The 13,992-nt window shown below is 39.4% G+C and overlaps 1 protein-coding gene across 1 annotated transcript in view; it reads right to left on the bottom strand.

The window, feature by feature from the left end:
* The window catches only part of KLF12 (KLF transcription factor 12), a 451,426-nt gene that overhangs the window by 116,797 nt on the left and 320,637 nt on the right, over positions 1-13,992 (bottom strand). Inside the window, exon 4 of the mRNA XM_053707926.1 lies at positions 10,987-11,122. Within this exon, the coding sequence (XP_053563901.1) occupies positions 10,987-11,122 (136 nt within the window). The remainder of the gene's footprint in view (positions 1-10,986; positions 11,123-13,992) is intronic.

The following is a 13,992-nucleotide window of genomic DNA, read 5'->3' as shown; positions in this document are numbered from 1 at the left end:
ACCAAGGAAGTGTCAACGCATCCACTGCTTCCGCCTGAACATCCCTGGACCTGGACAGGTATCTGGGAAGTTTCTTGTTTAGATGAGAGGCCATGAGATCTATCTCTGGAAGACCCTACATCTGAACAATCTGAGAAAATACATCTGGATGGAGAGACCACTCCCCTGGATGTAAAGTCTGGCGGCTGAGATAATCCGCCTCCCAATTGTCTACACCTGGGATATGCACAGCAGAGATTAGACAGGAGCTGGATTCCACCCAAGCAAGTATCCGAGATACTTCTTTCATAGCTTGGGGACTGTGAGTCCCACCCTGATGATTGACATAAGCCACTGTTGTGATATTGTCTGTCTGAAAACAAATGAACGGTTCTCTCTTTAACAGAGGCCAAAACTGAAGAGCTCTGAGAATTGCACAGTTCTAAAATATTTATTGGTAATCTCGCCTTTTGAGATTTCCAAACCCCTTGTGCTGTCAGAGATCCCCAAACAGCTCCCCAACCTGAAAGACTCGCATCTGTTGTGATCACAGTCCAGGTTGGCCGAACAAAAGAAGCCCCTTGAACTAAACGATGGTGATCTATCCACCATGTCAGAGAGTGTCGTATATTGGGATTTAAGGATATTAATTGTGATATCTTTGTATAATCCCTGCACGGTTGATTCAGCATACAAAGCTGTAGAGGTCTCATGTGAAAACGAGCAAAGGGGATCACGTCCGATGCTGCAGTCATGAGACCTAAAACTTCCATGCACATAGCCACTGAAGGGAATGACTGAGACTGAAGGTGCCGGCAGGCTGCAACCAATTTTAAACGTCTCTTGTCTGTTAGAGACAGAGTCATGGACACTGAATCTATCTGGAAGCCTAAAAAGGTGACCCTTGTCTGAGGAATCAAGAAACTTTTTGGTAAATTGATCCTCCAACCATGTTTCCGAAGAAACAACACTAGTTGATTTGTGTGAGATTCTGCAGTACGTAAAGACTGAGCTAGTACCAAGATATTGTCCAAATAAGGAAACACCGCAATACCCTGTTCTCTGATTTCTTTGAAAAGATTCTTGGAGCTGTTGCTAGGCCAAATGGAAGAGCAACAAATTGGTAATGCTTGTCTAGAAAAGAGAATCTCAGAAACTGATAATGTTCAGGATGAATTGGAATATGAAGGTATGCATCCTGCAAGTCTAATGTGGACATATAATGTCCTCGCTGCACAAAAGGCAGAATAGTCCTTATAGTCACCATCTTGAAAGTTGGTACTCTTACATAACGATTCAAAATTTTCAGATCCAGAACTGGTCTGAATAAATTTTCCTTCTTTGGGACAATGAATAGATTTGAATAAAACCCCAAACCTTGTTCCTGAAGAGGAACTTGCATGATTACCCCTGAAGACTCCAGGTCTGAAACACACTTCAGGAAAGCCTGAGCTTTCACTGGATTTGCTGGGATACGTGAGAGAAAAAATCTTCTCACAAGAGGTCTTACTCTGAATCCTATTCAATACCCTTGAGAGACAATACTCTGAATCCATTGATTTTGGACAGATTTTATCCAAATATCCTTGAAAAACCTTAATCAGTCCCCTACCAGCTGAGCTGGAATGAGGGCCGCACCTTTATGCGGACTTAGGGGCTGACTTTGGTTTCCTAAAAGGCTTGGATTTATTCCAATTTGAGGAAGGCTTCCAATTGGAAGCAGATTCCTTGGGGGGAGGATTGAGTTTTTGTTCCTTATTCTGATGAAAGGAACGAAAACGGTTAGAAGCCTTAGATTTACCCTTATGTTTTTTTATCCTGAGGCAGAAAAACTCCCTTTCCCCCAGTGACAGTTGAAATAATAGAATTCAACTGAGAACCAAATAAATTATTACCTTGGAAAGAAAGAGATAGTAATCTAGATTTAGATGTCATATCAGCATTCCAAGATTTAAGCCACAAAACTCTTCTAGCTAATATAGCTACAGACATGGATCTAACATCAATTTTGATAATATCAAAAATGGCATCACAAATAAAATGATTAGCATATTTGCAGTAAGCGAATGATGCTAGATAAGTCAGAATCCAATTCCTGTTGCGCTAAATTCTCCAACCAGAAAGTTGATGCAGCCGCAACATCAGCCAAAGAAATTGCAGGTCTGAGAAGATGACTTGAATATAAATAGGCCTTCCTTAGATAAGATTCAAGCTTCCTATCTAAAGGATCCTTAAAGGAAGTACTATCTTCCATAGGAAAAGTGGTACGTTTAGCAAGAGTATAAATAGCCCCATCAACTTTGGGGATTTGTTCCCAAAACTCTATAGATTTTGCTGGTAAAGGATACAATTTTTTAAACCTTGAAGAAGGAATAAAAGAAGTACCTGGCTTATTCCATTCCTTAGAAATCATATCAGGAATAGCCTCAGGAATAGGAAAAACCCCTGGAGAAACCACAGGAGGTTTAAAAACAGCATTTAAATGTTTATTAGACTGAACATCAAGAGGACTGGTTACCTCAATATCCAAAGTAATTAACACTTCTTTTAATAAAGAACGCATATACTCTATTTTAAATAAATAAGTAGATTTGTCAATGTCAATATCTGAGGAAGGATCTTCTGTATCAGATAGATCCTCATCAGAAGAGGATAAATTATTATGTTGTTGGTCATTTGAAATTTCATCAACTAAATGAGAAGTTTTAAAAGACCTTTTACGTTTATTAGAAGGTGGAAATGCAGACAAAGCCTTCAGGATAGAATCAGAAACAAATTCTTTCAAATTTACAGGTATATCATGCACATTAGAAGTTGAAGGAACTGCAACTGGCAATGTACTATTACTGATGGATACACTATCTGCATGTTTAAAGTTTATCATGACAACTATTACAAATGACATTTGGCGAAATAATTTCTACAATTTTACAACAAATGCACTTAGCTTTGGCAGGCAGCAATGTTCCAGCAGAAACTTCTGAGGCAGGATCAGATTGAGACATCTTGCAAAATGTAAGAGAAAAAACAACATATAAAGCAAAATGATCTATTTCCTTATATGACAGTTTCAGGAATGGGAAAAAATGCAAATAGCATAGCCCTCTGATAGAGAAAAAAGCAAGAGGCAAACATCAATGGGGTATTGAAATAATGAAAAAGTTTGGCGCCAAGTATGACGCCAAGTATGGCACCAAAAATAACCGGAAATGACACACTCGCGTCAATAATGATGCAACCGTGTGAAAGGTCTCTGTGTCAAGTATGACGCCGGAAATGACGAAGTTGCGTCATAGACTTATTTTTTCGCACCAAAAATATTTTCGCGCCAAGAATGACGCAATAAAGTTTAGCATTTGACGCACCCGCGGGCCTAATACCGCACCTGCGGGCCTTATACCAACCGCAATTTGCAAGAAGTAGTCAATTGAAAAAAAGACTAAACCCCAGGTAAGAAATACATTTCTTTAAAAAATGTTTATATTCCCCAAATATGAAACTGACAGTCTGCAGAAGGAAATACATGAACCTGACTCATGGCAAATATAAGTACAATACATATATTTAGAACTTTATATAAATGCATAAAGTGCCAAACCATAGCTGAGGTGTCTTAAGTAATAAAAAACATACTTACCAAAAGACACCCATCCACATATAGCAGATAGCCAAACCAGTACTAAAACAGTTATCAGTAGAGGTAATGGTAAATTGAGAGTATATCGTCAATCTGAAAAGGGAGGTAGGAGATGAATCTCTACGACCGATAACAGAGAACCTATGAAATAGACCCCCGTTAGGGAAATCATCGTATTCAATAAGTGATACTCCCTTCACGTCCCTCTGACATTCGCTGTACTCTGAGAGGAATCGGGCTTCAACAATGCTGAGAAGCGCATATCAACGTAGAAATCTTAGCACAAACTTACTTCACCACCTCCATAGGAGGCAAAGTTTGTAAAACTGAATTGTGAGTGTGGTGAGGAGTGTATTTATAGGCATTTTGAGGTTTGGGAAACTTTGCCCCTCCTGGTAGGATTGTATATCCCATACGTCACTAGCTCATGGACTCTTGCCAATTACATGAACGAAAAGAGCCTTAATGCTGCTTTTTCACTCATGCCGCAAAACTCATAATCTAGCCGATAATGAATAGGGATTGCCTTTTCTATTACAGTAACAAGTCCAGGTTGCTTCCTCCAAATTAGGAAAGTGGTGGGTGTAGTTTGGCCATTGAAAAAACAATAGCAGCAAACAAGGTGTTCTTTTCTTTTGTTAATGTTTGGCTGGTATGTTATTCTACAATTAGACAATAGAATTATGTTGTAATTACAAGGTATTAAATGACCCTTTAAAGGGACACTCAAGTAAAAGTGAAACCTTCATGATTCAGATAGAGCATGCAATATCAAACAACTTTCCAATTTACTTCCATTAACAAAATTTGCACAGCTGTAGCGATCATGTCCGCCAGACATCGATAAATGCCGACAGAATACGCTGTCAGCATTTATCATTGCACAAGCAGTTCTGGTGAACTGCTTGTGCAATGCCCCCCCTGCAGATTCGTGTCAATCAACCCGATCGTATGCGATCAGGCGGATTGCTGTCCGCCGCCTCAGAGCAGGCGGACGAGTTAAGGAGCAGCGGACATAAACAGGGGTATACGGCTCCATTTGGACCATGATAAATTGGCCCCTAAGTGCTATTGCATTGTCTTTTTATCATGTATTTGTTAATTATGTAAATCTACTGTATTTACTGGTCCTTAAGTCACTAGAAAACGAACAAAACCTATTTTCAAAGATGAAGCTCTCAAAAAAATGTCTTTCCTAAGGCATGGAGAGTCCCCGATTCATTCCAATTACTAGTGGGATATTCAACTCCTGGCCAGCAGGAGTAGGCAAAGAGCACCCCAGCAGAGCTGTTAAGTGTCACTTCCTTACCCATAACCCCCAGTCATTCTTTGCCTCTGTGATCGGGAGGATGGCGAAGATGAGTGTCTGAGAAGATTTAATCCTTTAATGGGTACTTTTTCCTGTAAGCAAGGATTTGGAGCTATGCTGTGTCCATGTCAATCTCTTTAGTAAGAGTAATGGTGGCTTTTAGCAGTTAGAAGGTGGCGAGGTGGTCCTTGCTTTATTTCTAACAACAAATGCCACCAGAGTAAACCAGAGTTGGTTACTTTATTTTTTCTCTTTCTACAGGTCAATGTAAGATGTGGTGTAATCTGTCACACCTAAGAAGCTGTTCCCTGCCTGACAGCAACTTCCACAGGTAAGTGCTTTCCCTTCTAGGTTAGAAGGTGCCAGTACTCTAAGGGGTCAATTTATCAAGCTCCGTATGCAGCTTGATGCCCCTTCTAAAGACCGCTGGTCCATAACTTGTCCGCCTGCTCTGAGGCCGCAGACAGAAATCAACCTAATCCTATACGATCGGGTTGATTGACACTCCCTGCTAGCGGCCGATTGGCCGCAAATCTGCTGGGGGCCAGCTTTGCATCAGCAGTTCACAAGAACTGCTGGTGCAATGATAAATGCCGACAGTGTATGCTGTCTGCATTTATCGATATGCGGAGGACATTAATAAATATAACCCTAAGTGTTAATCAAGGATTTCTGTGGATATAATTCAGGGGAAATTTATGTCTATTTAAGAACATATTCGTTTAATAAAGGGCAGATTTTGAGGGCACTGCAGAGATTTTATGAGGCTGACAGAAAATAGTCTTAAAATGTAACGTTGTGTTATACGTTTGACTCAGCTTTCCCCTCAAATGTCCCAAGCTTTAACAGTTTCTCATGTAGTGCCCTGCGGTTCCCCTCAACAACCTCCTGAGGTGTTTATTTACCTGGGGATTTTGCAGCACAGTTAATTTCTGCGGTTTATGCGGCTTTATCAGCCTTTCCTGTTACTGGTAAGTGTAAGAGGAAATCTAAACATATATTTCTGTTGGTAGGGGTTCTGACTCCGCTAAGTCTGCTTTAGTCAGCCTATCTAAAATGTTTGTTTAAGAGGATACCTCAGTAGCTTCTGAGGGTGAGATCTCAGACTCTAAAGTGGAAAATTCTACAGATTCAGAGGAGGTTTATTTTAGATTTAAGCTAGAACACCTCAGGTTACTTTTGAAGGAGGTCCTTGCTACTTTGGAAGACTCCGACTCTTCTGTCGCTGAGAATCCAAAAAAGTCTTGTAAACTTAATAGAGTTTATGATGTTCCTTCTTCTGTGGAAGTTTTTCCAGTTCCAGACCATATGTTGGAAATTATAGTTCAGGAATGGGATAAGCCAGGGATTCCTTTTTCCCCGCCCCCTGTTTTTAAACAAATGTTTCCTGCGGCTGACTCTATAAGTGACTCGTGGTGTACAGTGCCCAAGGTAGAGGGATCTATCTCTACTCTATCCAAGAGAACTACTATTCCTATTGAGAATAGTTGCTCTTTCAAGGATCCCATGTATAAGAAGCTAGAGGCTTACTTAAGAAAGATGTACATTCATCAGCGATTACAGTGGCCACCAGTTGCAAGTATTGCAATGGTTGCGGGGGCTGCATCTTATTGGTGCAATGCCTTGTCTGATCTGATTTTGAAAGATATCACTATAGAGGAGATCCAGGATAGGATCAACACTTTTAAGTTGGCCGATACTTTTATCTGTGATGCCAACATGCAGGTGGTTATCTTATACCTTTGTGTTATCTCCTTTTCCATTTCCCTTCAGCCTAATGACTGGGGGTTATGGGTAAAGGAAGTGACACTTAACAGCTCTGCTGGGGTGCTCTTTGCCTCCTCCTGCTGGCCAGGAGTTGAATATTCCACTAGTAATTGGAATGAATCGTGGACTCTCCATGCCAGAAATAAATACATTTATCAGGTAAGCATACATTTTGTTTTTTAAGCTTACGCCAAAGTGATATATTTTTATACCTCGAGAAAAAGTACTTTGCCACAGTAGGTAATGCTGTTTCTCACAAAATGTGAATCATACCCCATAAAACTTCCTGTTTTGAAAGCAAAATATGCATTAGCTCTCTTCTCTGAACACTATATTTATAGAGCGTGCTAATTCCCTGAATAGATGTGGATTTTGTTCACATGTCTATGCTTTCTGCCTCTGATTATTTCTGAATACTAACAAGACAATGGCTTGGATTCAATAATCATATTCCTGAAACTGTTCTATGGAAAAAAAACTGCAACTCAAAAAACAGGTAATTCAAAGAGATTTGTACCCACTCCTTGTCAGAGCTTTGTGAATTAAACTCTATTGTAATAAATAGAGCCACATCTGTCACTCTGCCGTTCACTTCTCACCACATACGATTAGCTCTAATTAATAACAAGGTGTCAGTGTTTTTCCCTGTTTTGTTTGCCATGTGCTGCTGGCAGCCATTTTACTCACCTCTCTTGCTGACTCTGGTGCATACTGTGTGATGCTGCTCATTTCCTGCACTTCCTTTTATGGCCAGACTGGTGTACATCATCCATGTGAGACAGGATGCAGTCTCAGAATTGTGATGTCATCACTTATTATTTAAAGGGCCTCTGTTCAGTATGCTTTTGCCCTTGCGTTGTCTCAGACCTGTTTGTGAGAGCTCCTGTGTATTACCTGGCTGTCTGACGTCCCTCCTGGTTCCTGATCCCTGGCTTGTTCCTGACTCTGCTGTTCTCCTTGTTCCTGATTCCGGCTCGTCTGACTACTCGCTTTGGCTCCTGACTCGGCTCGTCTGACTACCAGCTCTGGTTTTGATTCCTGTCTTTTTATTTGACTTATGGACTTTTATTATTTTTTGCTATTAATAAAGGTGTGATTATTTTTGCACTTCTCGTCTGATTCCTGGCACCCTGACACAAGGAAGCTGGCATCATAATATATAAAATACCTTCACAAGCTTATAATATAGATTAATTAAAATGGGAAAACACACCCTCTATGAAGCAGTCCTCTCTGATATTTGCACAAAGGAAAACTTTAAAAAAATAAACATAAAATAAAATATTCTGCATGCTCGGCTGAGCGTTAGGTGAGATACCTAAATCACACCCATGGAAGGCCCACGGTCAGCTCTTTTTTGTGGCAAGGTTTGGTTTTTGAGACACCCCTCATACTATCCACTGAGACTACTTTTCTGTAACAAAAATACAAATACAACTTTTACAATTTACATTTACATGTTTCTGAAGTGGTTGCAGTTGTACATTTTTTTAATTTCTTAGTAATAAGTTCCCATTTCATGTGCTGGAAAAGCAAAAATAGACAACTGACAATCAATGAATTTCGAACATGATTTCAGATTTACAACCGTCTATGAATCTAACCTTATGTCAGGTTATAAAATTAGTTTGGTGTAACTGTATTAGTTTACTGTAGCTGATAAATACATTTGACAGTCATAATGTCAAGTAAAGTAAACCAAACTGGATACATATTGCAAGAGTAAAATTCTGTACTATTTTTGGTTGCTAATTGGTTTGTTAACGTGTTTATGCTTTAAAGGGACAGTGAATTCAAAATGTAACGTTTATAACTTGGATACAGCATGCAATTTTAAACAATTGTCCAATTGACCTCAATTATCAGATTTGCTTAATTCTCTTGGTATCCTTTGTTGAAGAGTATACTTAGGTATGCTCAGGAGCTTCAGTGCACTACTGGGAGCTAGCAGGTGATTGGTGGCATAGCACATTGCTACTCCTGAGCCTACTCTTTAACAAAGGATATCAAGAAGACAAAGCAAATTAGATAGCATGAGTAAACTGAAACATTTTTTTAATTGCCTGTTCTATCTAAATCATGAAAGTTTAACTTTGAGTTTACTGTCCCTTTAAATCTATATAGTGAACTGGCAACCTATATTTTATATATTTTTGTTGTCCTAAACCCATAGACCCTAATTCTTGTGCACCGCAAGTTACAACAAAACAATATCATGACATCCTTTTCACCTGAGGGAAAAAGGAATGAATGGAACATTGTCTGGCGTCTTCACATAATGCTTCTTATGGAGGTGTTTCATCAAATCAGTTTTTTAATAAGCTATACCTGAGATGCAAGATTTTTCATTTGCACCCTGATGAAAAAAAGCTAAGAAGTATGTGTGGGGGTACCCCTGAGATTTAAATACTGAGGCGTAAAATGTAATTACTTGCATATCTTTTTATTTATTTCAAATAAAATACATGAAACTAAATAACTAATTTCCGCTACAAATGTATCTGTGAAAGAATTCAGCTCATAGCACAGACACTGTTCTACCATTGTTCACACACACAACAGGGTATACAAACAATTACAAAAGCAATCAACAAAAGCATAGCAGACACAATATCACCCTTACTTTGCTGAACCATAAAGAAAATATAGCAACAAATCTGTATCATTCAGGCAAGATGAAACTTCCCAAATAGCTCATTATGTCTAAAATATAAGCATATATGCAAAACCAATGTTTACAGTATTGTTATTGCACATAGGTATGTTTAGGAGCTAAAAAAACAATGTACAAAGCCACTCCCACATTTCATTAGATGCATACAATAATGCTGTATCTATTCCTTAATAAAGACAAGTTCACTACTTGAAACGCGTTAGTAAATCTAGGTCCATATGCTTCACTACCTAGCAAACTGACTGCACTTTTTCTTCTGACCATGGGATTCTGGTCCATGCAGTGGCATAAAAAAAAGAATATTTTTTTCTTAGTACAAGACCACCTTTTTTTCCAAAACAAACAAACTATAATGCACTGTGCAATACACTATTTTATATAGAATAAAGTAAAAATGCTGCAGTGTCCCTTAAATGGAACTATATGATGTTATTAGTTGCATTTTTCTTTTTATTTAATAAAAATACAACATTGTTTAAATTAAATGTCATCATCATCAAACATAACAGCCAAATCCATAATAAAAAGGTCACATAATATGCATCATAAATGAAAACTCAAATAAAGCTGTTAATATATTTTGTGCTTACTTACAAAGGGCGATTTATCAAGGTGAGGAGTACAGGGGGCGCACATACGTGCCCATTTCCACTGCAGCTTGCCTCTGGCGGGCTGAATTCCCCTGGCGGAATTCAGCATTGCACACGAGCGCTATTTTGCACTCACATGCAATCCCGCCTCCTGCCTGTGCACAGCCAATCACACGCGGGCAGGAGCTGTCAATCTTCACAGTCGGACTAGACCGCGGAGATTGAATTTCGCCAATTTAGAGGTGGAGAAAGACTAAGGAAGCAGCGATCTGATGACTGCTGCTTGTTAAATACGGCGAGCAGGTTCTCTTTTGAGAACCTGAAGCCATAGTGGGTCAAAAGGCTTGCAAAGCCTTTGATAAGCCTTTGATAAATCGACCCCTAAAAAGTCCAGTATAATGAAATAATTTATTAAATTAAGTGTCATTTTGTTAGCACAATTTGCATTGTTTTGTGAACCAAAGACATACCCTTGAAAATTTAGTGTAGTTTATCTCCATTGCTGTAACCAATTATGGACAGTTATAAATGACCTCCTGCACATGTCAAGCAATCACTGTGCATCATGTTGATGACTCAGGGTTTAGAATTCCACAGAATGGACTCTTGTTTCAGATTTAAGTTACAGTAGAAAAAGTAAAATAAATAATGAAATTGCATAATTAAGGTGTTTCACTATAAATAGATGCATCCTACAAATGTAATATATCTATTATCACATCAGTATACATTCAAATGTGTTGCACATTTCCCAGATTCCTTATTTGTATCGACTTGGGAAATGATTTGCTTGTTTCATGTTAATAGCGCATACATTTTACAAAACAAAAAACAGTGTATCATGTAGGGCTCACACTATAAATGTTTTATTAAAACGACTGGCAAGAGAAGAAAGACGCTGCAGCCTAGAAGAAAGAAAAATGAATTATCTGAAAACAATTGCCATATGTACCATACAATGACATGATGAAAACCCAAAGAGACAACTGATGGCAGCTAATATTGTACAGCTAGGTCACATGATACTCACTCTTGGACGGCTCTTGCTATAGATAGGGCTGTAGATCCGGTTTCATTAACACTATCTAAGGTCACATTTGGCAGGTCATCATCGTCGCTGTCACTTTTTATTTGCCTAGGTGACAGGCCTCTGGGATCCATATGTGCTGAAACAGAAGAGAAACAATTAATAAATTAATTAAAAATTAAAGGGAAATTAAACCCCTCAAAAAAAATTTATGAATCAGGTAGGGCATCCAATTTTAAACAACTTTCCAATTTACTTCTATTATAAAATTTGCTTAATTCTATTGGTATGTTGAAAGGGATATCTAGGTAGGCTTAGGATCTGGGAACTAGATGAGGATTGGTGGCTGCACATATATTAGACATGTGCGATTCGTTTTGGATTAATTCGGAAATTCAGTAAATTCGGAGATTCGGATCGATTCGAATTTCCGAATTAAAATACTTCCGAATCTACCGAATGAATCCGAATTAGCTGCCGTATCTACCGAATAAATCCGAATTAGCTCGGTATATTCGGCATTCCCCCATAGGAAACAATGGGGCAGTTTCGGCTGAAAAAAAACCTAACACGTGCAAGAAAGCAGCGTTCAGCTCTTAACGCAGCCCCATTGTTTCCTATGGGGAAACACTAAGGCCTAGATTTGGAGTTCGGCGGTAAAAGGGCTGTTAACGCTCCGCGGGCTTTTTTCTGGCCGCACCATAAATTTAACTCTGGTATCGAGAGTTCAAACAAATGCTGCGTTAGGCTCCAAAAAAGGAGCGTAGAGCATTTTTACCGCAAATGCAACTCTCGATACCAGAGTTGCTTACGGACGCGGCCGGCCTCAAAAACGTGCTCGTGCACGATTCTCCCATAGGAAACAATGGGACTGTTTGAGCTGAAAAAAAACCTAACACCTGCAAAAAAGCAGCTTTCAGCTCCTAACGCAGCCCCATTGTTTCCTATGGGGAAACACTTCCTACGTCTGCACCTAACACTCTAACATGTACCCCGAGTCTAAACACCCCTAACCTTACACTTATTAACCCCTAATCTGCCGCCCCCGCTATCGCTGACCCCTGCATATTTTTTTTAACCCCTAATCTGCCGCTCCGTAAACCGCCGCCACCTACGTTATCCCTATGTACCCCTAATCTGCTGCCCTAACATCGCCGACCCCTATATTATATTTATTAACCCCTAATCTGCCCCCCTCAACGTCGCCGACACCTGCCTACACTTATTAACCCCTAATCTGCCGAGCGGACCTGAGCGCTACTATAATAAAGTTATGAACCCCTAACCCGCCTCACTAACCCTATCATAAATAGTATTAACCCCTAATCTGCCCTCCCTAACATCGCCGACACCTACCTTCAATTATTAACCCCTAATCTGACGACCGGAGCTCACCGCTACTATAATAAATGGATTAACCCCTAAAGCTAAGTCTAACCCTAACACTAACACCCCCCTAAGTTAAATATAATTTTTATCTAACGAAATAAATTAACTCTTATTAAATAAATGATTCCTATTTAAAGCTAAATACTTACCTGTAAAATAAATCCTAATATAGCTACAATATAAATTATAATTATATTATAGCTATTTTAGGATTAATATTTATTTTACAGGCAACTTTGTAATTATTTTAACCATGTACAATAGCTATTAAATAGTTAAGAACTATTTAATAGTTACCTAGTTAAAATAATAACAAATTTACCTGTAAAATAAATCCTAACCTAAGATATAATTAAACCTAACACTACCCTATCAATAAAAAAATTAAATAAACTACCTACAATTACCTACAATTAACCTAACACTACACTATCAATAAATTAATTAAACACAATACCTACAAATAAATACAATTAAATAAACTAGCTAAAGTACAAAAAATAAAAAAGAACTAAGTTACAGAAAATAAAAAAATATTTACAAACATAAGAAAAATATTACAACAATTTTAAACTAATTACACCTACTCTAAGCCCCCTAATAAAATAACAAAGCCCCCCAAAATAAAAAATTCCCTACCCTATTCTAAATTAAAAAAGTTACAAGCTCTTTTACCTTACCAGCCCTGAACAGGGCCCTTTGTGGGGCATGCCCCAAGAATTTCAGCTCTTTTGCCTGTAAAAAAAAACATACAATACCCCCCCCCAACATTACAACCCACCACCCACATACCCCTAATCTAACCCAAACCCCCCTTAAATAAACCTAACACTAAGCCCCTGAAGATCTTCCTACCTTGTCTTCACCATCCAGGTATCACCGATCCGTCCTGGCTCCAAGATCTTCATCCAACCCAAGCGGGGGTTGGCGATCCATAATCCGGTCCAGAAGAGGCTCCAAAGTCTTCCTCCTATCCGGCAAGAAGAGGACATCCGGACCGGCAAACATCTTCTCCAAGCGGCATCTTCGATCTTCTTCCATCCGGAGCGAAGCGGCAGGATCCTGAAGACCTCCAGCGCGGAACATCCATCCGGACCGACGACTGAACGACGAATGACTGTTCCTTTAAGGGACGTCATCCAAGATGGCGTCCCTCGAATTCCGATTGGCTGATAGGATTCTATCAGCCAATCGGAATTAAGGTAGGAATTTTCTGATTGGCTGATGGAATCAGCCAATCAGAATCAAGTTCAATCCGATTGGCTGATCCAATCAGCCAATCAGATTGAGCTCGCATTCTATTGGCTGTTCCGATCAGCCAATAGAATGCGAGCTCAATCTGATTGGCTGATTGGATCGGCCAATCGGATTGAACTAGATTCTGATTGGCTGATTCCATCAGCCAATCAGAAAATTCCTACCTTAATTCCGATTGGCTGATAGAATCCTATCAGCCAATCGGAATTTGAGGGACGCCATCTTGGATGATGTCCCTTAAAGGAACAGTCATTCGTCGTTCAGTCGTCGGTCCGGATGGATGTTCCGCGCTGGAGGTCTTCAGGATCCTGCCGCTTCGCTCCGGATGGAAGAAGATCGAAGATGCCGCTTGGAGAAGATGTT

Source organism: Bombina bombina, chromosome 3 (assembly GCF_027579735.1).
Source record: "Bombina bombina isolate aBomBom1 chromosome 3, aBomBom1.pri, whole genome shotgun sequence".
Lineage (NCBI taxonomy): Eukaryota > Metazoa > Chordata > Amphibia > Anura > Bombinatoridae > Bombina > Bombina bombina.
The sequence above is the reverse complement of the archived record's forward strand: the minus strand, read 5'-3'. Positions and strand labels throughout refer to the sequence as shown.